General features: G+C 46.8%; 1 protein-coding gene across 1 annotated transcript; it reads left to right on the top strand.

Moving 5' to 3' along the window:
• The first annotated feature begins 760 nt into the window (after positions 1-760).
• Positions 761-19,605, top strand: CB1H4orf54 (chromosome B1 C4orf54 homolog). Its single transcript, XM_027061398.2, has 2 exons — positions 761-6,313; positions 14,887-19,605. The coding sequence occupies exon 1, from the start codon at positions 874-876 to the stop codon at positions 6,274-6,276; it is 5,403 nt and encodes a 1,800-aa protein (XP_026917199.1). The 5' UTR covers positions 761-873; the 3' UTR covers positions 6,277-6,313; positions 14,887-19,605.
• The last annotated feature ends 1,504 nt before the right edge of the window (positions 19,606-21,109 follow it).

Here is a 21,109-nt window from a genome sequence, read left to right on the forward strand (position 1 = left end):
AAGGGTAAGTGTATTCGTCGTTCTTTTGTGCCTTTTGACTCCACGCCCTGCAGGCCTGGAATTCAGCCAGCGTAACCGAATCACAAGGCTACAGCTCAGGCTATATTTAATTGAAGGTTTATTGTCTTGCCCCGGTTTTAGAAGTTTAGGGAACTTTTTCTGAGATCGATTGGATACTGTAGAGTTTGAAGTAGTGTTAATTTTGACCCCATGTGCTCCTTTCTAATGACTATTATTAAAAGTTTATTTATTTAAGGTCTTCTGTCTTAAGTCTTTGAAAATTGCCCTTTTATACTTCAAGTCCACACAGTAAGGATTCTAGAAGGGATTCTAGTTTGGAACAAACAGATTATCTTTTATAGAGTGTAACTGCGGAGAAAGAGGGATGGCATATTTTACTCCTATGAAAGTTTTATGACCAGAACACATCTGATTTGAGATGAACGAAGAAGAAAGCGCATAGATTTTGAGGCAAGCATAAAGCCTCCCATATGTCTAGGAGAGATTTTGAAATCTTTCTGGATTGTCCTGAATTCATATGAAACGCAACGCCAAATTTGAATTTTATTTAAGAACAAGGGGAAAAAGCCATTTAATCAGATCGGGGAGTGAAAGATGGCAGTGAGTAAAGACTAATTTCATACTTGCTAGACATGGCTATAATAGATTACATAGAGCATTTGGTTGATTTGAATGAGAACCCACATGCCTCCTCCACCCTCCACCTTCTCTTTTCATCGCAGAGCCTCCTTTCTCTACCCTCAAGTGTGGTTTCAGTATGACTGGGGAACAGACACTAAAAATATTTCTGGAATGACGTGACCCACTCTCGCCCCATCCAGGAAAGGGACAAGGCTTCACAAGAAACAGCACATGCTTTCCTTTCATTTCTGGAAGTCCCTGGGTCGACCTACAGATGCTGCTCCTTCCGTGGCCGATGGCATTCAGACTCCTCGCCGCCGAAGGTGCCAGACAAACAACTGGACAGAACAGCTCCGCCACGGGAAGCTGGCCCCAGTCTCGGCCGGAGCAGCAGCCCCCCGGCCCCAGACCACCTCTGCCACCCCAGCCGGGAGCCTTCCCGCCTCCCTCGGTCTTGCCCCCACCGCGCCACAGGGGCTGAGGACCTGGGAGCTGGTGGCAGCCGCCGCAGTGGTGCCTACGGCCTTGGGGCCGGTCCAGGCACGTGGGGCCCTGCTCAGGGCCACTCTGCAGCCCCTCCGTGGCCAGGGAGGGACCCAGGACAGCCCCGGCGCTCACCACTGTCTCTTCCTGTCGCTGAAACTTAGCCGAGGGCTCGGAATGGAAGGCGCCACTCCGGAGCCGAGTCCGCAGGCCAGACCGGAGGAGGTGGGCGACCCCGGGGAGAGCGGGGCTCCAGAGAGCCAGGAGCTCAGGCAGCAGCTGCGGCCGCGGCCCAAGCCAGCGGCCTCCTCCCCGCGAGGAGCGAGCTACGTGGAGATGTGCGCGTCCGCTGGGGCCCAGGGGGACAGCGCCGGATCCAGCGCACTCGCTCTGGGGCGCCGCCCCAGAGCCCAGGGCGCCCCTAGGAGTCCCGGGGAGGAAGCCCAAGATGAACCCAGCCGTCGAGAAGGCAAGGCCCCGGCCCCCCGGAGGAATCCTGCCGCCTCGGAACTCTCCAGATCCCAGCTCTCCCGCACAGACGGGGGCAGCAACGTCTCCTCTTCCTCCTCCTCCTCCCCGGTGGACAAAGCAGAAGAAGGTGGCCTTTCCAAGATGGATGATACCACATCAACAGGGGCTCTGGCCACCTCCTCTTCGTCTTTAGGCTTTGAGAGTGACAGTGGTGAGAACGCAGTGAGCTGCCAGCCCAGGGGAGGAGGAGGTGGGGGGAGAACAGGGGGAGGAGGAGGGGGGGGAGGGGCAGGCCGAGGGGGAGGGGGAGGGGGAGACGGAACAGAGTGCAGGGACATTATTGCCAAGTCTCAGGGCGGCAGGGATCCCCCCAAAAATGAGGAGGCTCACTACATCACCACCCACGAGATCCAGCTGAGTGAGGTGGAGCAGGACATGGATTTTGACGTGGGACTGGCCTCCCGCTGGGATTTCGAGGACAACAACGTGATCTACTCGTTCGTGGACTACGCTTCCTTCGGTGGCAGCGATGAGACCCCGGGGGACGTCACCACCCCGACCGAAGAGGACGACGACAACAGCTGCTACCTCAGCACCACTCCTAGCACCAATGCCACCCAGACTCCGAGCCCCACCAGCAGCGACCCGGCCCGCCCCGACGCCGACAGCAGTGGTCGCCACACCAGCAGCACGGAAGTGGGCAGCGGCCCCTCTGACAGTGACCCCACTCCCCCACCCACCGGGCCTGGCACCGCCACCCCGAGTGAGCCCTTGCCCGAGCCCCCGGAGGCAGCGTCAGGGGCAGCCGCCGCCGCAAGCAGCTGTGGGAGTGCGGCAAGCCAGATCCTCCTATCAATCAAACCGACTTCCCGGGCTATAAATGAGCCTAGCAACGTGCGTGCAAAGCAAAACATTATTTATGCTGCCAAGCATGAAGGCGACATGAGCCTCCGCGTCTCTACAGCTGCTGAACACAATTCAAGTTCACTGAAGCAAGACCCGGCTGCAGCCGTGGCTCAGGACCATGCAAAGAAATTCATCGCTGTCCCTGCTCGCCTGCAGACCCGGTGCGGGGCCATCCGGGCGAAGGAGCTGGTGGACTACTCCAGCGGGGCCTCCAGTGCCGTGAGCGAACTGGACGATGCCGACAAGGAGGTGCGGAACCTGACCTCCCGGGCCTTCCGGAGCCTCGCCTACCCCTACTTCGAGGCCCTGAACATCAGCTCCCGGGAGTCCTCCACGCTCTCCGAGGTCGGCTTTGGGCGGTGGTCGACCTTCCTGGACTTAAAATGTGGAGGTGTTGGAGCCAGGGTGGAGCAGAGCCTCCTGAGGAGCAGTGCGGCCTCCGTGGCCGCGGGTCTGAGGAAGGGCGGTGGGGCCAGGACCGCCGCAGACCAGCTCTACATCCAGTCCAAGAAGTCCCAGACCAAAGCCTTGGAGTTCGTGGTCAGCAAAGTCGAGGGGGAAATCAAACATGTGGAGACCCCGCTGTGTTTCCAGAAGCAGGTCCAGACGGGCTCCCGCGTGGTCACCCTTCTCGAGCCCATGAATTGCCGCAGTGACAGCAAAGCCAGTTCGGCCACTGGGCCCTGCAGAACCACCAGAGGCTCCAGCAAGGGCCCCGGGTCGGTGCACACTGACGATGGCTCGGAGACCTCGGAGAGCAGCAAGCCTGCCTCCCGCGCCGACGGCCCCCAGAAGAAGTCCAAGTTTGCGTCCAGTCTGCTCAAAAATGTCATCTCCAAGAAGATGCAGCGGGAACATGAGTTCAAAATGGAGAGGGGAGAAGTCAGCGACACATCCCACCATAACCTCTCCGGCACCTCCAAGGAGACAGCAGAGAGCCCTGCTCGGGGGGAGAAGCCGCGGGAGAGGGGCCTGCAGAGGCAGAGCTCTCGCCACTCAGAGGCGGGCTCTGAGTACACGGTGCTCAGCGTGGCGGACGCAGGTGCGGAGGGGTCCGCAGCCGAGTCTAAATCCCCAATCTTCAAAGCCAGTGCTCCTCGGGAGAGCGCCGCGGTCTCCTGGCGAAATTTCCCGGATGGACATACGGAGGAAGTCTGCGAAATTAAGAAGAGTGCATCAGAGACTGTCAAAGGCATCTTCCTCCGCAGTCAGAACAGTGCATTCCGGTCCTGGAAGGAGAAGGAGGCAGAGAAGAGGGAAGAAAAAGCCCCCATTGGGAAGCTGAAGCTTCCCAAAGGGGGCGACTGGAGGGCTGATCTCGGAGAGATCTCTGCCAGCAAGTCCACCATCATGTCTCGCCTTTTCGTCCCCAACATCCAGCAGACGCCCAAGGACAAGCAGCCGGGGAAGCAGGCTACCAAGTATCCTGCTGCCCAAGCCACCTCCATGGCAGTGATCCGGCCCAAGGCTCCCGAAATCAAGATCCGGCTGGGGAGCGTGCAGCAGCCAAGCTCGGACTTCAACATTGCCAAATTGCTCACGCCCAAACTGGCCAGCAGCAGCGCCTCTAACCTCTTTAAGACCATTGAGGACAACAGCAGAGCGCAGCAGAAACTCTTCCGGGGAGACAACCTGGAAAAAGTGCCCCAGTTCCAGGTGAGAGACGTCAGAGACAAGTCCAAGGCCCAGGGCCCCCTCCACCAGGTGAGAGATGTCAGGAAACTAATCAAAGGGTCAGGCGACAGCAGTGACAAGGGCAGCGTTACCCCAGAGCAGGGGCTGACCGGGCCCAAACCCAGGCAGCTGGCCGCTGCAGCTGGCGGATCCAAATCCCTTTCCCCCATAGTGATTACGTGCCAGGCCGTGGTGAACCAGAGGGAAGATAGCATGGACCGCGAGCCGAGGGAGAACATAGGCAAAGGTGGCAGCGGCAGGGTCTTGAATTCCTCCTCACCGGAAGGGACAGTCTTGGTTCATAGGGCATCTGGCAGGCTGCCGGTGGCCACCATTGCTCCCAATAAGCCGGAGCAGGGGTCTTACCTGCCTGTGCTCAAGATCGTCTCTAAGGCTTCTGCTCAGAAGACCCCAGAGAAGGCCAAGGAGGAGGAGGTCAAGGAGGAAGGGAAAGGCCCCAAGCCATCTCGGAATGCCCTGGAGAAGCTGACTGCCGCAGTGAGGTCCATGGAAGAGCTGTACAGCTTCAACAGGAACGAATGGAAGCGCAAAAGTGACCCTTTGCCCATGATGATGGACAGCCATGTCCTGTCGCTCATTGCCAGTGAGGAGAGGGAAGGGGCTGCGGGTGCTGAGGGGGACCCAGACAAGCTGGCCCGACGACTGGGTGAGCTGCAGGAGCGGGGCGCAGGAAACAAAGGCGGTGTGGTCCTGCGTGGGGGCCCCGTGGAACGTCTGCAGCGGAGAAACTCCAACCCTAGCACTGAGAGTGTGTCTGCCCGGGCAGCTGCCTTTGAGAACCTGGCCAGGGAGAGGCCTCGATCGCTCTATATTCCCCCAGTCCACAAGGATGTGGAAAGAACCCAGCCCCTGCAGCCCCTCCCCCCACTCCCCAGCAACCGAAATGTGTTCACCGTGAGTGCCAGCAGCACCCAGAAAACTGGGGGTGTCGCTGGCAAGTTCCCACAAGGGCCTTCGCCAGAGAGTCCTTCGGCAGCAAAGGGCATCAAATCACAGGGACTCCGGTCCCTCAAGATCTCTCCGGCCACACGGGCACCTCCTGATGAGGTGACCAATAGGAAAAACGGCAGCAATTTGGAAAAGAACAATAGTGACTGTGAGAATTACCTGACCATCCCCCTTAAAGGAAGCTCTGCAGCTGGAGAGCTTCCGGGCAGGCCCGGGCCTGGGAGGGAGGGGCCGCCCGCCTCCTCAGCGACCACTCTCTGCAGCTTGCCACCCCTGAGCGCCCGCAGTCAGGTCCCCAGTAGTCCCAAAGGCTCTCAGGTCAGTGGAACCGGCCGGCCAGCTTGGCGCACCAAACCCGACAACCCCAGGGAGACAGTAGCTGCCCCCCAAGGGCCACAGAGCCCCGAGCATCTTCCCACTGCCATCTACCACCAGCAGCCACTACCCTTCACCCTGCAGGGAGCCCAGCCCCAGGTCCTCTGCTTCTCCCCACCCAGCATGCCTGCCCCAGCACCTGCAGGCCCGGCCTCAGTCCCCGCAGACCCCTTCCAGCAGCCACAGCCTCAGCAGACCCAGCGCAAGATGCTCCTGGATGTGACAACAGGCCAGTACTATCTGGTAGACACACCAGTACAGCCCATGACCCGAAGACTCTTTGACCCTGAGACGGGGCAGTATGTGGATGTGCCTATGACCTCCCAGCAGCAGGCTGTGGCTCCCATGTCCCTCCCTGTGCCTCCTTTGGCCCTGAGTCCTGGGGCCTATGGACCCACCTACATGATCTACCCCGGTTTTCTGCCCACGGTGCTGCCCACCAGTGCCCTGCAGCCCACGCCAATTGCTCACACCCCAGGGAGCAGTGAGCTCTCGTCCATGGCGGCAGAGCCCCCCAGCAAAGACGCAGCTTCGACATTCACTGAGGCCCCATACTTCATGGCCTCTGGTCAGTCTCCTGCCTCCTCTTCCTCCTCGGCCGCAGCAGCCACATCCCAGCTCGTGGGGGCCAAGGGCTTCGCCCAGCTGCACGGCAAGCCTGTCATCAGCATCTCTTCGCAACCCCTGGGGCCGAGGATCATTGCGCCCCCCTCCTTTGATGGCACAACCATGAGCTTTGTGGTAGAACACAGATGATGCGCAGTCACCAGAAAGCAGAACGGAGCAGCTGCTGGTGAGTGAATGTTACTTTGATAATCAGTTTTAAGGGATTAAGAGCAATCCTACTGCTTCGTGTTTGAAGTGGCAGGGGAGGCTGTCTGTAGAAAGGGGCGTTTTGGGAGAAGAGAACAATACCCCACCTAAATTATTAAGGGGCTAATTTCCTTACCAAGTTTCCTCTTCTTCCCACTCCTCAATCCCCGCAGCCAGCCTTTCCCCCTCTGACCTTTTCAAACTGCCTGTTTTTCCCACCAGTGAGTAGGAGGGAAGTGAACCTTAGATCTGTCAGGTTAGCCTTTGGTGAGGATTGGCAGGGGAAAGAAATGAAAATCCGGTCTGGATTTCGTGGAGTGAGCTTCGCTCTATTCCTGGCAGCCCCAGCGACAGAAGGCGTGAATATTCTGAGAGATGGGTGGGAACACCGGTGCTCTCGGTGCTCTTGTCGCTCCCCACAAGTAAGAAGAATCACACTGACATTTTCTTGTTTAGGAGGTTTTCTAAAATCTGTACAAAGGCTTCTCTCCCTCCACATCTTCTCTCACTTGAAATGTCTTATACAAAGGGACTGTATATTTTAAGCTCTTGTTTTTCTGTTTCCAGATAGAGTACTTTTTCGTAGGGTGAGTTCAAGGTCTTTAGACACACACACACACTTGACCATGAAAAGGGGGATATTCTTCAGCTGCAGTGGCTTCTTGCATGGGCTGCTGGGTTTGATCCAGTCTGATCAGACCGAATCCACTATGCACGGCTGCTAATTCCTGTAAGACACTCGCTTTCATATCTGCATTCTTTCCCTTCGGAAAATAATCAACCTCCACTTGCCCCCCTCTAGAAGAAATCAGATTAAGTAGATTCCTGATATCTGAATTAATCCAAATGCAGACAGGAATCCTTGCTGTAAATACACTCCAGGGGACTTAATAGGAAAAATGAGTTTGGCTTGTCTGAACCAGGATGATCAGACAATCAGACAGGGGCAGCCTTCAATAGGAGCACAGAAGTGTCAGCAGCGTGGGGACAAATTGGCCCCCTCATTTTCCTGTTTGCTTCAGATTAGGACGTGTTGGCATCATATATGCTTCTAGGACTTTCACTTTTGGTACGATCATGCTGAACCAAGAAGGGAGGTGGAGAGGAGAGAAGCCGTTTCTCTGCTTATATGAAAGAAGTAAACCATTTTTCTCTTTTCCGAACTGAAAAGGAACAGAGGAACACTGCTTCTTTGTGCGATGAAAGGGCCTTAAGTTAGGAAGTAGGATCATTGAATCAGATTCACAGCTTCAGCTTCTCACCAGCTGTGTGGTCTTGGGCATGCAAACTCTTTAGCACTCATGACACTCACGTGTCAATAATATCTACCCTTCGGGGCCCCTGGGTGGCTCAGTCGGTCAAGTGTCTCTTGATTTAGGCTCAGGTCATGGTCTCATGGTTCATGAGATTGAGCCCCATATTGGACTCTGCGCTGACAGAATCCTTGGGATTCTCTCTCCCTCTCTCTGCCCCTCCCCCACCTCTCAAAATAAAGAAATAAACGTTTAAAAAAATATCTCCGGCTGCCTGGGTGGCTCAGTGGGTTAAGCATCCAACTTCAGCTCAGGTCATGATCTCACCAGTCATGAGTTCAAGCCCCGTGTCGGACTCTGTGCTGACAGCTCAGATCCCGGAGCCCTCACTCTCTGCCCCTCCCCCACTAGTACTCTGTCTCTCTCTCTCTCTCTCTCTCTCTCTCTCTCAGAAACAAATAAACATTAAAAAAAAAATAAACAAAATATCTACTCCTCAAAATTTACCTCAGTGTCAGATGGCATAATAGTATATTGCAAAGTATAAAACCTTTTTCAAATTCAGGGATTGTTACTATGCATTACATTTATTAGACTTCTAGACATTAAGCCACCGTTCAAAAATCCTTGGGTCTTTGTGTCAAAAATTCCCTCGTTTTCCTTGCACTCTGGAAACAGAGAACTTGCATTCTTCCTCTGTGAGAGCTTGCAGCAGGCAGTGTATGATGATCACAAAGAGAGGGGTGTGGGGACTCAAGGTAAATAATGAATCTTTTATTCATTGTAAAAAAATTCAATCTGCTTCTGGAAGAGGCTCAGAATTAGACACGTAGTTTTACAGAAAGAAAAGAGTAGCCTCTAGGCAAAAATGTTTTAATCTTCTAGACAGGTGGTGTGTTTACCTAAGGCTATTTTGGGGCAGCTAATCCTGCGAGGCCTTTGTGTGAGCCCTGGAGGTGCAAAAGCCAGGGGAAGAGAGGACACGACACAGAGGAGGGAACAACCGGGCACACGGGCACACGCTTGCCTAGTGTCCCTGCAGCAGCTGCCTCTGGCTTCCCTCCTGTCTGCTGAGTCTGGAGAGATTAGGCATGGAGTTGTTCCCACCAGACACAGATAGAAATCATAATTTTTAGTGTTCGAGATTTGAACAGTAATTTTTTAAAAAGGTTTTGCCTTTTGAAAGGCAAGTCCCCAACCCCAAAGATAGAAATGCAAAGCTGGCTTCTCGATTTAAGAAGACTTTGTTAGGAACTAACAATTAGCATTTTGTATATAGGCAAAAATCTATTATCCAAATTCAGATAACTAATATCCTTCAAAACTCATCTTCCTGAAATTCCTTTTCCACACTGTCAGTACAGAACCGGACTCAGGGCTCGAACCCACAAAACGTGAGATCGTGACCTGAGATGAAATCAACAGTCAGACACTTAGCTGACTGAGCCACCCAGGCGCCCTACCTTCCTGAAAGTTCTATGCCACTTTCTGAAGAAAGTTAGATACGTGAAAAAGAAGTGTGTTGTTCTTTTTGGCGTGTGAAAAAAATTGTAAACATTGCTCAGATAGATCAAAAAAATTACGTTGTACACATTCATCAGTGGAAGCTCCCAAGGATGGTCAGGGTGAGAAGTCTTGAGAGCTGGTTTCAATTCAAGATATCCTAAGAATTTGATTTAAAATTCAGAGATTTTCCTTGAGGTAGAGTAGGAGTTTATGTGCCCCTTTTAACTAAGAAGTCACACAAATGACTTGATCTGGTCACAGCATTTCACGGAGAAGAAAATTAAAGCTTAGAAGGAATGGCTTTGCTGAGGTCCCCAGGGAACGAGATAGCCAGGATCTGCAGAGGGGGCTCTGGGCTCTCGCTCGCAGCATGCACCCCGGTGGCCACTCTGTTCCTTGGTCGAAGGCCCGGAGCAAAGAAAGGATGGCAGAGAAGGATAGCAAGCCCTGTCCTGGCAGCCAGGACACCTGGGCTCTCTACTCTGTGCCTCTCTGGACATTTGTAACATGAATTTTTGAAAGAAATGCGCTAATTCCCTCATTCATCCGAGGAACACGAACCTCTTGTTTACACTCCACCAGCTACAGTGTGCTCTGCGGTGGGGAGAGCCCCACCCACGTGTGACCTGGTCCCCCAAGCCAAGAGGGCACAGATCCATGCCCGCAGAGCTGCGAGACCAGGATTCAAGTCCTGTCTTAACCTTTAAGATTCCTTCCAGCTCAAATAATAATAATAAGTGTTTCAGCATCTATTTTTAGCTGTACCGTTGTACCAGGGAGCCTGGGGAGCTTTGCTCCGTCCCCCTGTGTATATCTGAGCATAACCAGGTGCCATCATCTCTGTCTGCTTATGCAGTTACGAATTTTCCTTTAGTTTTGCTTTCACAGATGGGTCTTTCTGCTTCTCTCCTTCCTGTGGTCACTGCTGCTGTGCTCCTCAAACTTTGCCATGTTGCAGCCCAGCTGAGAATATAATTAGCAGTATTATTCTTTTATCCTTACTTGGTAATGATGTCACACACTGTAACAAATGGATGAGGCTCTTCCCAGCTGGTGGCCTCACGGCCAGTAGTCATGACAGGAGCCCATGCTCGACACACCGGTGTGCTGGGCACACCAGTTGCAAAACTTGGCTATTTTCTCCCTTGTCGTTAGGATTTTTCTGTTTTAGGCCTTTGCTGTTTGTCGGCTTTTGCTTTGAAAGTCCCTTTTCCACAGGATCTTCGATGCTTTTTCTGCTGAGACCATTTTTGTTTTAGTTTTCTGTTATTTGACATGTGTAGCTGAGGTTTTCCTTCCCTGACACATTCCCTCTCATGCTTTCTCCTGCCCACCCACTTAGACACCATCTTTCTGTTTTAAAATTTGAATTGAGACTTGATTATAAATACCATTTACAAGGACACAAAGATAAAGTCAATAGGTGATAATAACAGAAGAAAACTTCAACTGGCATCATGGCTGCCACACGGTGGTTAACGCAATTATTTTGTTTCAGTGAATGTCTTCTGTTTTTCCTATAAGACTTGATCTGTTTGTCGTTTCATTTCTGAGTGTGCCTTATGTTGCTCCTACATGTTGGTCTTTCTTTTCTTCTTACTTCCTCCAGGTTCTTTCCACCGCCCAATAGAGCCCCCCACATCAGCAGCTGAAGTGGAAAGAGAGGGGCTGGATGCAGGGGCAACTGTTTCTGGAAAGTTCTAAGGAGGCCCTAGAGGGGTCCTCAGATGGTCGAACCCTGTCTCTTGCATTGAAATTACAGGAGGAACCTGGGGCTCAGAACAGTTAAGTGACCTTTCATGAGTCACTGTGCCCCTGAAGGCAGAATTGGGACTAAAAACCCAAAGTATCCCATGCGAGAGCCTTTTTCCAGTTTGCTTCTTTCTTGCTCTTCATTTCCCCTTTTCTTTTTCTCCTTCGGTGGTCTCTTCTTTGGTGGTCTCTCTTCCTGGTGTCTGTCCAACCAGTTCACTACCTATCTCTTTCTTCCTTTAGCGTTGGTCTGAGAATTTCATTTACTTTCTGTTCGTTGCTTTTTGTTTTTGTTTGACAGCTTTATTTTTTTTATTAATTTTAATGTTTATTAATTTACTTTGAGAGAGAAAGAGAGAGAGCAGGGAAGGAGCAGTGTGGGGGGGGGGGGGTGGGCGGGATGGGAAGAATCCCAAGTAGGTTCTGTGTTTTCAGCGCGGAGCCTGAAGCAGGGCTCGAGCTTGCAAACCCCGAGATCATGACCTGGGCTGAAGTCAAGAGTCGGATGCTTAATGGACTGAGCCACCCAGGTGACCTTGTTTGGCAATTTTATTCCCTTTTGCGGACTCTTTTCTCCCATTCACTTGCAGTTGATTTAGTTGGATGTCCCACCTTGCTTCCTTCTTTCTCCTCACCTTTTCTTTCTGTGGTTTGTTTTTATCACCACCTGGGTGGCCTGAAGGACACTGCTCCCTGCCTGCTCCCTCACCTGCACATTCTTTGCAGCTTCCTGTAGGAGGCCAGGTGTCAGGGCCGCGGGCCATAAGCATGGCATTTCATTTGCAGTTCATTCTGTAATCACATTCCTGAATTGATTTGTTCATTTCAATTTTTTTCTAACTTTGTTGTGGCTTCCTCTGTCTGTTATTATCTATAGCTGCTCTTTTGTTGGATTATCTTCTTAATGTCTTTTTTGCTTTTTCTCCCTTTCTCTTTTCTTGGATTGTAGCTTCCCTCGAGCTTATTATTTGGTGCCTCCCTCCACAATTGTATTAATACCTTTTTGTTTTCTTTACCATCTATAAAATTAATAATAAATGAAAAGTAATAGCTAATGTATATTAATCATTTGTTATATTCAAGACTTCATATCATGCCATTGGATTCTGAAAGTAAGGAGATACTATTTTTAATTCCTGTTTACAAATGAAAAAATAGCTTGTCCCAGATCCACAGATCAGCTGAAATCCAGGCCCCTGGAGCTCTGTGGCCCATGCTCTTGCAGATGACCCCTTGTATGCCCACTTCGTTTACTCTCTGCCCTCCAGGTGTCAGTTTCTGGCTGTGAACTGTCTCTCTCCCCTTATCTGGGGAAAAAGAGAAGAGAATAAGGGTAACAAATTGACCCTGAACTGTCAATGTCTAGCATATGCTAAGTCTCCATGTGTGTTTTTCTTTTGATTTAAAAATTAGCTGTCCTTAGTTATTAGAACATCTTATGCATCAAAGAGAATTCAAGCCAGTTTCAGAAACTTTGGGAGTGGCTGTGGCTCCCAGTGATGGGGGAGAGGGTGGTAATTGTGGTATGTGGGGGAGGGGTGGGTATAGGTTGTCCGTGTGAGAGTGGGATCCTCCTGGATGCCAATGGGTTCGTGCATTTTAGTTGAGGAGGGACCGTGGGGCTTTGACTAAATAAAGGCCAAGTAGGTGCACCTTGAGGTCAGGCAACCCTGGCTTAAATTCTAATGCTCGTATTACTTTGCATAAGGGATTTGTCATGTCTGGGCCTCGGTTTCTTCAACTGTAAAATGGAAATACCTTGCAGGAGTGTTGGGAAGAATGAGTTATAAAACCGTTACCAAGGACATAGCAAACAGCTCAGGGCACATAGTAAGAGTTCACTCTCCCTTGGAGACTAGAACCCTATAAATGCCTCAGAGCCCCCTCATCTTTCAGGCCCTCATGAGAGCAGAAAATTGGTCCTTATCTACGCGGTCTTCCAGGACAGCAACAGGGGCCTGTATCCAGGATTGCTTTATATTTCCCCCAACGGAAAGCAATGCCCACAGCCCCAGAGTCCCCTTTGAGCTGGCTTATCTCTAAGGGCAGGCCCGTTGGCTGCGGGTCAGGGTACTCTAGTATCAAGACCTTCCAGAATGTTATACAACTCTGCAGATAGCTTGCCAGCTGCATGTAGAGATTTTCCTCTCTGTCTGGGCACAGGTCTGTGTGAGCAAGGGAAAATCTGACCCAGCATCACTGCTGAACTCTGTCATGTGTTCTGGTCCTATAACCATGGGAAGTCATCCAGGCCAAACTGCCCGGTGACACAGTATAGTCACCCCTCTCATCTTTACTGGCTTCTTCATGATCCTCTGATAAGTTAAACTGGTGGATTTTCTTACTCAACCCTTAACAAGAATCGGACTAACTTTATTACTTGCAAAATTTCAAATAAAATTCCTCTGAAGTTAATGGAAGCAGAGCCAATGTCCTGCAAATGAATGAAAAGGCGATTATCTGGACTATGGGTCCCTAAAAATGGTCCCAGTCGATTGTATAAATAGGTTTCTCCTCCGTTTCTCAGGCTGTTCTCACCATCCTGGAGTATGCCTCCCACCCACCCCACCGTTGTCGGCGCCCATCTCCACCTGCACCACCACCCCACGTCTTCTCAGCCTGTTCAGGGAATCTTGGCAAAATCTTGCCTCACGATGGACTCAGCCTGTGTGGTTGTCAGATCCATGGATCCTTGAATCTCATACTCTGCTTCTTAGTCTTCTATTTTCTTCTCCTCCCCTTGTAATTATATTTTCTTTTCCAATTGCTGCTTTCTATGCCCTAAGGTAGGAAAAACCTAAATTTCACAAATGAGAAGTCTCCAAACCCATCTCGGCGTCTTTCATCCTGGAGGTCACTCCTCAATATAGAAGACAAAAGAATAAAATAAACAAACATGAAGTATATACATATGAAATCATAATTATTCTTAAAGACTATTTTTTTCTTATGTATTTAACACAAGTCAATTTTTAGATGACAGGATTAAAATATCCCTTGTCGAGCTACTCTGATTGCATATAATTGATTAGATAGCTGTTATTTGATACTCCTCAGAGGTTATTTTTCACATGACAGGGTGTTCTTAATCCTTAACAAATATTACCTGTAGGCCACTCTATATCTGTCTTCATAATATTATGTTCAAATATCAACTCTCAAATGTCAGAAAAAAATGTTTTTTTAAGGCATAGTTTTAGTAGACTTACTATAGACAGATCAACAGAAAAGGCTGATTTTCAGTAAGCTTTTAATCTTGTGATAGAATGGATTTAACTAAGTTATAGGCAATAATCAGTGTGTCTCATTTTAATCAAAATGCACTGTACGAAATTCTACATAATTTAGGTAGTGATTGTTCACTTATAAGAATTCTCAGTATAGGGTTTACTCACTTAACTGGATTACTAACTCATAAATTTCAAATATTTCTATTTAGCTTAAATATCATTTCTGCATGATATTTTAGGAATGCATCTATCACAGTTTTATCTCTGCTGTGGATGATTTCAATGAAGCTAAACATTTAACTCTAAAATCATTTTTCAATAGTTGATTGATTCAATTCAAGTTTCAAAGAGAAGCTTTTCTTTGGGTACTTTCTTAAAGTCACTATAATGTCTAAGGAAATTCAGAAACACATTTGCCAACTACAATTTAAAATGTGATCTTCATCATTATTAATGTTGAAATTAGCCAAATAGTCAAATAAAATGTACCTTGATATCCTTCTTTAGAAGTGAGATCTACTGGGGTGCCTGGGTGGCTCAGCCGGTTGAGCGTCCGACTTGGGCTCAGGTCATGATCTCACAGTTTGTGGGTTTGAGCCCCGCGTCGGGCTCTGTGCTGACCTCTTGCTCAGAGCCTGGAGCCTGCTTCGGATTCTGTGTCTCCTTCTCTCTTCTGCCCCTCCCCCGCTCACGCTTCGTCTCACTCTGTTTCTCAAAAACAAATAAATAAATGTAAAAAAGAAAAATTAAAAAAAAAGAAGTGAGATTTACTTTTAGTCTAACAATCTTTTCTTGACCATGTTTGTTTATAGGAGCAAGACGGAAGATGGACTGTTCTGTAATCTGAAGGTTGCATTGTAACAGCACTAAGAATGCATCTGAAACGCTTCCTCTACATGTGTTATTCTTAGTTTTTGCTTCTTATAAACCAAGTGTGTAAGTTTCTATATTTTCCTGAACAACCCTGTTAAAACAGTTTGTGTTATTTTAGTTTTACTAAGCTGATTGAATGGTTGCAGTTTTTCCCCTGTGAAACGATTTCTTTTTATACTATAATACAGAATATAAGCTTTCTCTTCATCTCTCCCTTCTGTACTTGTGACTAGGCAAACAATCCCTTCAGTGTTTTCATAGTTCAGTCAAAACGTACAGCAGAATGAGATTGGTTCTGTTGTAAACCACATCAGTAAATCAATAATCGGGATTACAAATCTCCTTATGGGTTCTTGGAGTATGTGAGGATTGTTTGATTTTTAAATATGATGGGTCTGCATTTTGAATCACATACGAGCCAAGCCTAGTCATTCCCTTGGTTATGTTCTACATGTTCTTTTATTAGGTTTAGCATGATTTCAAATGTGATTGTGAAAAAATAGTAGTTTTCATTCTTGGGCTTTGTTTTAATTTTCCCATTTGTACAACGCCACGACACTATCTGTCACCTTAAAATAGAATGGCTTGAAATACTGAAGAGCCAGTGACTGCATTTAAAATTAAGTTCTTAGTCTCAGAGAAGTATAAAATACCTATTTTCCTCTTGGAATCCAACCTTTGTTATGAGTGGATAGCAGTTTTTTGTCTTCTTCGGTGATTCCCTCTCTCCATAGTTGCATGCTCCTCTCTCACGGGGTTGCCTAAAGTCTGAGGAGTGGCCTGTTTGGGGCAGTAGAGTGGAATGTGAACTGATTCAGTGGCTCTGATTCTCTCCAGCCCCAGCCATACAGATAGCAGTGACCTAGGATTGTATCACTTCCTCCCTATGGCTTTAAGAGATGTTGAGAATCCAAATCACAGAATCTTTCATCGACTTTCAATACTGCCTCTGCTGAAACTCAATTCTGAAGGTTATTTTAGTGAGTGTTCACAGTGAGTCCTGATGAGTTGATTGGAGAGATAAATATTTAGTTTGTCATAATTAGTAAGCATGCCAACATATACTCAACAAATGATACATTGGAATATTTCTTACTTTTAAAAAGAATAACTTGAAGGTTCTCCCAGGCTTTCTTTAAGGAGTTTCCTCTTATCTGTTTATTTGTTCAAAGGCAAGTCAGCCTGGTAAAACATTTTTTAAGATCCTTATTTTGATTTTAATGATCATCGGTATTTGGTTTCTGCTTAAATTTTTTTCTTGAAGCCACAGAATTTTATGCTATTCATGACTGAAGATGTGAGTAAAACCTAAGACTGATTTTTGTGTGATTGACGTAATCTCATTTGTAGTTAGGCTTCCCGTCTCAGACTCTTGTAGGAAAAGTGACTCAATTTCTCTTTTAGGGCCTTCCCGAAAGGGATCTTCCTTTAAAATGAAATTCTGTTGGGTAGAAGAAAAGGTTTGAGGCAGGAATAGTCAGCTCTGGTCACGATTCCGTCAATGGGCTGACGAGCAATGAAATGAATGTCTCTATGAGACAAGAAGCATGAAATATAAAACAGCCTCTGTGTAGAGAAAAGATGACCTTGTACCATACTGGGGCAAGCCTTATTTCTTTGTCACGGAGGTCTTCTCACCCAGGTACAGCAGCAGTGTCACCCCAGAATTGCCTTAATTTTTCACCACTCTTACCACATTCAGCCATTTTCAGGAGAGATTGGCTAGGTATGAGGTCATTTAGTATTAAAACAAGGAGGTAGAATCGATTTCAAAGAGCTCAAACCTGTAGTGCCCAAAGAAGCACCATGAATTCTCAAATATTTGAACACATCTGGCAAAACCGACATAGGATTTGGGTGGATAGTACCGGAATTGACAAGACTGTTTTAAAAACGCGTGTGACTTTTAGGCAAACCCAGTGATCATACTGAGTAGTCAACTGCTTGCCAGGTCTTCAAAAAGAGAGACATTTCCTTCCCTGGAAAATGTGGTCGAATTCTTACCTGGGGGCCTGGGGACCCCATAAGCTATTTATCATTATTTATCACCAGCAGATCTGAGCCTTAAATTCTCACACTGAGGTAAACTGGTACAGAAACCAGGAAAGAAAAGAGAACTTTTCACTCATTGGTTCTATCAGAGAGGCCACATCTTCTAACAAGCTGCCAAGGACGTAGTAAATGTCCAAGTGGTTAAAATGGAACTTTAAAAATAGTATTCTATGACTACCACATTGTTTATTGATAATTTTATGGTCCTCTATTTCATCAAACAAAAAAAACAAAAACAAAAAACAAAAAAAACCAAACCAATGCTGCTGGCCATTTACTACCTCAAGTGATAGGGACGAACGTTTTTAAACACGTGGTAATTCTAAATCCTCATTTTCAGTGTTTCATTATTTCTTGAGGTTGCATTGCTGTTGGAGTGAGGTGGTTGTGCTCTTCCTATTTCAACCAAAGTTACGTGGAATAAAGCAAGAGTCTATGAAGCCTTTTGATCCATAAAACTATTACCCTAATGATGTCCCTTTAGCTACTGAACTACTACCCTTTTATGTCTTATGTACACAAAACCATTAATGAAGCATGTAGCATTTCCCAAGTAGTGACTTGAGCTTGAATCTAACGAGAGTCCAGTTTATGCCATTTCCACTCAGGGTTACATGTGTGACTCAGTTTTCCAGAGGAACCACAGGGCATTGTCCGTAGAAAACTTGACCCGTTTCCTCTTTCCCCTTGTTGGTTAAATAGTCAGGTGGAAATTTACTCCATTTGAGTTGTTTCTGGAAAACTGAACACATTTTTAACCAGTATGAAAATTTTCATCCGCAAGAATATATTTTCTTAGAAGCACTCACTGAAATTGCCCTCAGGATTAAATGAAGCCCAAATATGCAGTTAGTGACTTAATATATAAGCTCTCTGTCTGTATATGTCTTTATACGTTTGTATGTATATGGCTCTCTATGTACCACTGAGTAAATAAGCTAAAACAGATTACGCTTTGCCATCTTTATGACAAATCTCAAATGTTAACACACAGTTCAAATTCATCCTTATAACAATAGGAAATACCTAGTGATATAAATTTCTTTTTCTTAATTTCAGATTTGACTTTATCATTGTTGCCTCTTAAAGAGATAATGCATTTTAATTATTTTCATACTTCATAGAAATGAAAGTCTGTGTTTGCTACAAATTGAATGCTCATGCTACCTGAAATAATACTTTGGACTGCAGGACAGTATTGATTCTTAAGTAGATTCCCTATAATCTCATGATAAGTATATATATGTGCATGAGAAAACACATTCAATAATAGTCTCTGTGTTTAAAAACTATCATGGTATACATTTTCCTATGTGGTGCTTGAGGAGTTTTCATTCTACAGTTTACAAGGTGTAGGTTTGCACCCCAAATTCTCAGGGTATAGTATTTTACCCAATACTTGAAAGAAAAAGGTGCCCTGTGTTTTATCAGTACTGTTGAGGAGAAAAATTATGTGTAGGCTTGTTTTAGAAAACTACTTATAAAAAGTCAAATTCATAAAATATGTTAGGCGTTTTCATAATTTCTAAGAAGATAATACATGTAGATATGATATATATTTTCAAGAGACTGTTTCTATATTCTTAACTAATTTCTGGGTCCTAAGTAGACCTCACAGGTGCGTAAAATCATTAAGAAAGCATGTAGCATTTGCTAAATTGTACCTTGAGCTTGAATCTAATCAGAATTGCAGACTCTGGTTCTCTGGGGGAAAAAAAAAAGCACATCCATCTGTGACACGTGCGACTACAAGGCCCAGAGGAAGATTCTGAAAATTGGACTCATTTGTATGCCCCGTGTCTCAGAAGAGAACTGAACGTTCACAGCACAGCAGTATTTGTAAGCTGTTAACATTCTTGTTTCATGTTGCAACTAGAGCATATTATTAGATTTATTCCTATTTAATTCAAAATGGTGCAGAATAAAACACACACACACACAACACATCAAATTTGATTTCCTTTTTTTAAGTTTCATAATTGCTTTTTCACAAGCTAGTGTTAATGGCAGTCCTTGCCAGGGTTCCCTGAATTTACCCTTCCTACCTGGATCTGTTTTCTAGCAGGCAGTCCTTTCTTTTTCTCCCTCTTTGAGGATGTAGGTGTCTGTATTTACATTGAAATCGTATTATTGTATACTAAAGACAGTGGTTGTTGAAAAGAATGTGAAGACTGTGGAAGTGATGTCCCAAACAGAGAAGAGGAAATTGTGTGGTAAATAGAGAAAGACATTGGATAATGCCAGATTGTGCCCCTGACGATGAAAAAGCCAGAGGTAAATGGAAAGAATGTGAAAATTAAAACTGCTCTCAAGGCAGAAATCATGGTGGAAAAGTTCCTACCTGAGGTCTGATTCAATTATAAAACACAGTGAGCTTGGCCAATGGGACTGTGAAATCAGCCCAACAGCTCGGAGAATTACGCTCTCGGTGTGTTGCATATGGAGAAAACTACTAGACAAGGACTCGTGAGACTGGCCTACTTACCTTTAACTGCAGCATTTGTAAGTGATTGTGCAATCTTGTGTAATGGTCTTTTATTTGGACTCGTTTGAAAAAGAAATGTTTTGTTGTTGTTGTTTTTCAGTAAAAGTAACCGCAAAGAAAACATGCGTCGTTTGTCTCTATTTGAACTCAAAAATCAAGCTTTGGGCATTTTGATTTTCTTCTGTATCCTACCTTCACTTAACTAAAATCCTCTATCGTGATGTTTTATGCCCAGGTTGTGTTAGTTTTTGATTGCTGCAGTAACCACAAATTTAGTGGCTTAAGACAACACAAATTTATCATCTTACGCTTCTGAAGATCGGAAGTCTGGTATGGGTCTTTCCCTGTACCAGAGTATTTCACCTGACCAACTGAAGACATCTGTTTGTGTCATTAAGTAGCATTGTGAGGAGCACCTGCCAAGGTATGTGATGCTCTGGTGACGCCCAAGAGCAACCTAGACAAGTGTCCCTGAGGGCACACATGGAGGCCCAGGAAATTGTGCTTGTCCCCTTCAAAGCATAAATATTAGAGGCACACATTTTGGAGACCGAGCGCACAGTGAGGATCAATGCTGTAACAAGTTCTTTAAGGCAACCACTAGTCAACTGGAGTTGATCAAAGCCCCCAAAATATTTGAGCCCACATTCCACAAAGAGAGATGTCCAGGATCCCTCACATATGTCCAGGGGTTGGGGGTAATGGGGCAAGAAAGAGTTGAGGACAGTTACAAGCCTTATGTTTTCCTGAGTCACCAGTAGATTCCAGGTCTTGTTTCCAGTGAATTCTCAAATTCCATTCTCCATTTTGTGTCAAGTGTTCACAGTGTTACTCAACACTGCATTGCCCCCATGGAGTTTAAGGCAGTGCACCCATCAAATCCTGGGCATTCCAGACTCAAAACTATATGTAGGGAAGGATTTGGAGGAAGGTTTAGGGAGCATGGGTTGGAGATTAGCAGGTACTCCCATCGCATGGCAGCCAGCTGCATCCTTAAGGTGTTTTAAGGAGCAAACACCTTAAATCCAAACCAATGATATCCCCATTCTAGATAATCTCTGGTGTCTCTGGTGTTAGATGATTTCACTGGTTGCTGACTTCACTTGTACTTCAACCACTCTCCCTATTATGACATCCCTCTCCCTCCTTCATCCTCTGCTTCCTCTGCTCCTTATTTTCTGGCTTAGAATCCTCTAACATCCTATTATTTCTTACACAGAGCAATTCGGCCACCTAATGAAGCCCCACTAATGCAGCCCCACTACAATATCTGCAGAAGACCCATCTTCATAACCAAGTACATGCATTGCTCTAGCTTTGTATTGCTAAGTGACAATCCACCATCAAACAGGGGCTTAAAAACCACAAAAACCATTTGCTTAGCTCGTGAATCTGTAATTTGGGCAGTGTTCAGCATGGGAGGCTTGGCTGTGTTTTACACAGCCACTCAACTAGGGACCAGAGAATCTACTTCCATAATGGTTTACTGATATGACTGGAAAGCTGATGTTATTGGCCAGGCATTCAGTAGGGCCTCAGTTTCTCTTCACCTGGGCTTCTCCATGGGCTGCTTGGGCTTCCTCAAAACATGGTGGCTGACTTCCAACAATGAGTATCCCAACAGA

This window comes from Acinonyx jubatus, chromosome B1 (genome assembly GCF_027475565.1).
Source record: "Acinonyx jubatus isolate Ajub_Pintada_27869175 chromosome B1, VMU_Ajub_asm_v1.0, whole genome shotgun sequence".
Classification (NCBI taxonomy): domain Eukaryota; kingdom Metazoa; phylum Chordata; class Mammalia; order Carnivora; family Felidae; genus Acinonyx; species Acinonyx jubatus.

Coding starts and splice junctions, on each gene's coding strand:
- CB1H4orf54 (XM_027061398.2), top strand. CDS start 874: ATGCTTTCCTTTCATTTCTGGAAGTCCCTGGGTCGACCTACAGATGCT.